Source organism: Pinus tabuliformis, chromosome Q (assembly GCF_031772625.1).
Source record: "Pinus tabuliformis cultivar Carrire ecotype Pingquan chromosome Q, CPIR1, whole genome shotgun sequence".
NCBI lineage: Eukaryota > Viridiplantae > Streptophyta > Pinopsida > Pinales > Pinaceae > Pinus > Pinus tabuliformis.
Window position 1 is genome coordinate 1,056,611,475 of NC_142296.1, and position 2,207 is coordinate 1,056,613,681.

General features: G+C 44.5%; 1 protein-coding gene across 1 annotated transcript; it reads left to right on the forward strand.

Moving 5' to 3' along the window:
• The first annotated feature begins 782 nt into the window (after window positions 1–782).
• Window positions 783–1,760, forward strand: LOC149223144 (uncharacterized). The gene has a single exon (XM_089387797.1). It carries the CDS (start codon window positions 783–785, stop codon window positions 1,758–1,760), a length of 978 nt encoding a protein of 325 aa, XP_089243923.1.
• The last annotated feature ends 447 nt before the right edge of the window (window positions 1,761–2,207 follow it).

Genomic DNA, 2,207 nt, shown 5'->3' on the forward strand with positions numbered 1-2,207 from the left:
CAAAAAGAAATGGAGACTTCAGTGGACTTAAAATCACTGAGCAGTACTATCTTACTCATCTACTGTTTGTCGATGACATTCTAATCTTCTTGAATGGAAGTGTCCGGGACTCCATTGCTCTAAATGATATTCTTCAACTCTTTTGTAAGGCTACGGGCATGGTGATCAACAGGGAGAAATCTACCAGGTCAACGGCGGGGTGCACAAACCAGGAATCTCTACTGGCGTCACAGCATTTCCCCTTCTTGGAAATCAATCTGCTGGATGGATTCAAATACCTTGGCTTTAGACTAAGGCCGGATGGGTACAAAATCGAGCACTGGTCTTGGATCATCAACAAAATTGAAAAAAGAATAAATTGCTGGCAACATCGTTTTCTATCTAAAGCAGGTAGACTTCTGCTGATCAAATCTGTTCTTGAGGCTACCCCAGTGTACTGGATGTCCCTCACATGGATCCCAAAGGGCATCCTCCAAAAAATCCAACAAATATGCAACAGATTCCTTTGGAATGGGAACAAAAAAGGGAAGATATTTGCCTGGACGAGATGGTCAACAGTCACTACTCCAAAGAGATGGGGAGGGTGGGGACTTAAAGCTCTCTCGGAATTTGCACAAGCGCTAACTGCCAAGCAAGGCTGGTCTCTACTCAAACAGCACAGTCTCTGGGCGGATGTCATTCATCAGAAGTATATTTGGCCCTCAAATATCATTGATTGGATCCGTAGACCTCATTGGAACTGACAAGGCATATCTGCGATCTGGAAGGCCATCCTTAATGCCATGCCTCTTATTCGAGACAATCTTTTGTGGCGTATTGGAAATGGATCACAAGTCCGCATAGGCTTAGACCCTTGGCCCGGTTCGGGAAATGCGCACATTCTGCCGGAGGGGCTGGTTCGACATCTTAATAACAGAGGCATTAAATATCTAGCGCAGATTGGAGATCAGCAACACTCTTCCATCTTCACCCAGGCATGGATATCAGATCGACAGTGGCAACTGACAGATGAATGGCACTTAAACTGGAAAGACTACATTCAAGCTCTAACAGAATCACATGTCAGGCTAAAAGAGGATGAGGATGAGCTTATTTGGGCAGTTGCCAAATCTGGTAACTATGCGCCGAAGATAGGCTACTATAAACTGATTGAGGCAAAGAACCCCGACCTGCATAAAAGCTGGTGGACAGCTCTCTGGCACCTTCAAGCTCAACCAAGAACTCGTCTTCTCATGTGGAACATCCTTGCAGATAAATTACCCACTGGATCCAATCTCAGGAAAAGAACTTTTGCTGGACCGACTTGGTGTGTCCTCTGCAGGAAAGAGGAAGAAACAACTCCACATCTATTTCTTACCTGCGAAGTCACAAAGGATATATGGAACCAGGTCACTCAGGCTCTCAATATCAATACAGCTTGGCAGGGGGATGATATACCAACGGCTTGGGAGCTGTGGTGGAACGCAGTGGCTTCAGGCAAGTCCAGGAACTTACCGCTATTGGTGTCCTGGCACATCTGGAATCAGCGGAATGCAATCATATTTGAGGATTGTATTACAAACTGGAACCTTCTCCAACCTTCCATTTGTGCGGCATATTCGGAGATCCCCTTTGAAAATAAACAGATCACCCCCAGGAACATTACACCAGAAATCATAAACAAGAATATATCGTGGGCATATTTTGATGGGGCAGCTCCGAGACAAGGATGTGGGGGGGCATTCTTTTTCATCTATCAGACTCACACTTTTTTCACCTGAGAATGGGGCTTGGCCCTGGCACAAACAACCATGCTGAACTAATTACACTGAGACATCTCCTCTATTTTGCATTGTCCAAAAAATGCCGGCATCTACAAATTTTTGGGGACTCAAAGATTGTGATTGATTGGGTTAACAACAAATCCATCTGTCATGCATATTCATTGAAACATATCTTGGAAGAAATTGTTTTTTTCAAAACACATTTTGACCAGATTACTGTTTCTCGCATTTTCAGGGAAAGAAATTCAACTGCTGACCGACTCTCGAAAGAAGCGGCGGATCGTCCTCTAGGAGATTGGCTGATCGAGGAACACAAGTCGGAAGGGATGCACAGATTTTTCCATCGCCCATATATGGATGGTCTCCCACAGGGTGACAATGCACCCATCTAAATTTTGGCTCTGCGATGATTTATATTGTATATAACAGATTCAGCACAGTTTT

Bases quoted from the DNA above. Each gene is read 5' to 3' on its own strand.
- LOC149223144 (XM_089387797.1), top strand. From the start codon at position 783: ATGCCTCTTATTCGAGACAATCTTTTGTGGCGTATTGGAAATGGATCA.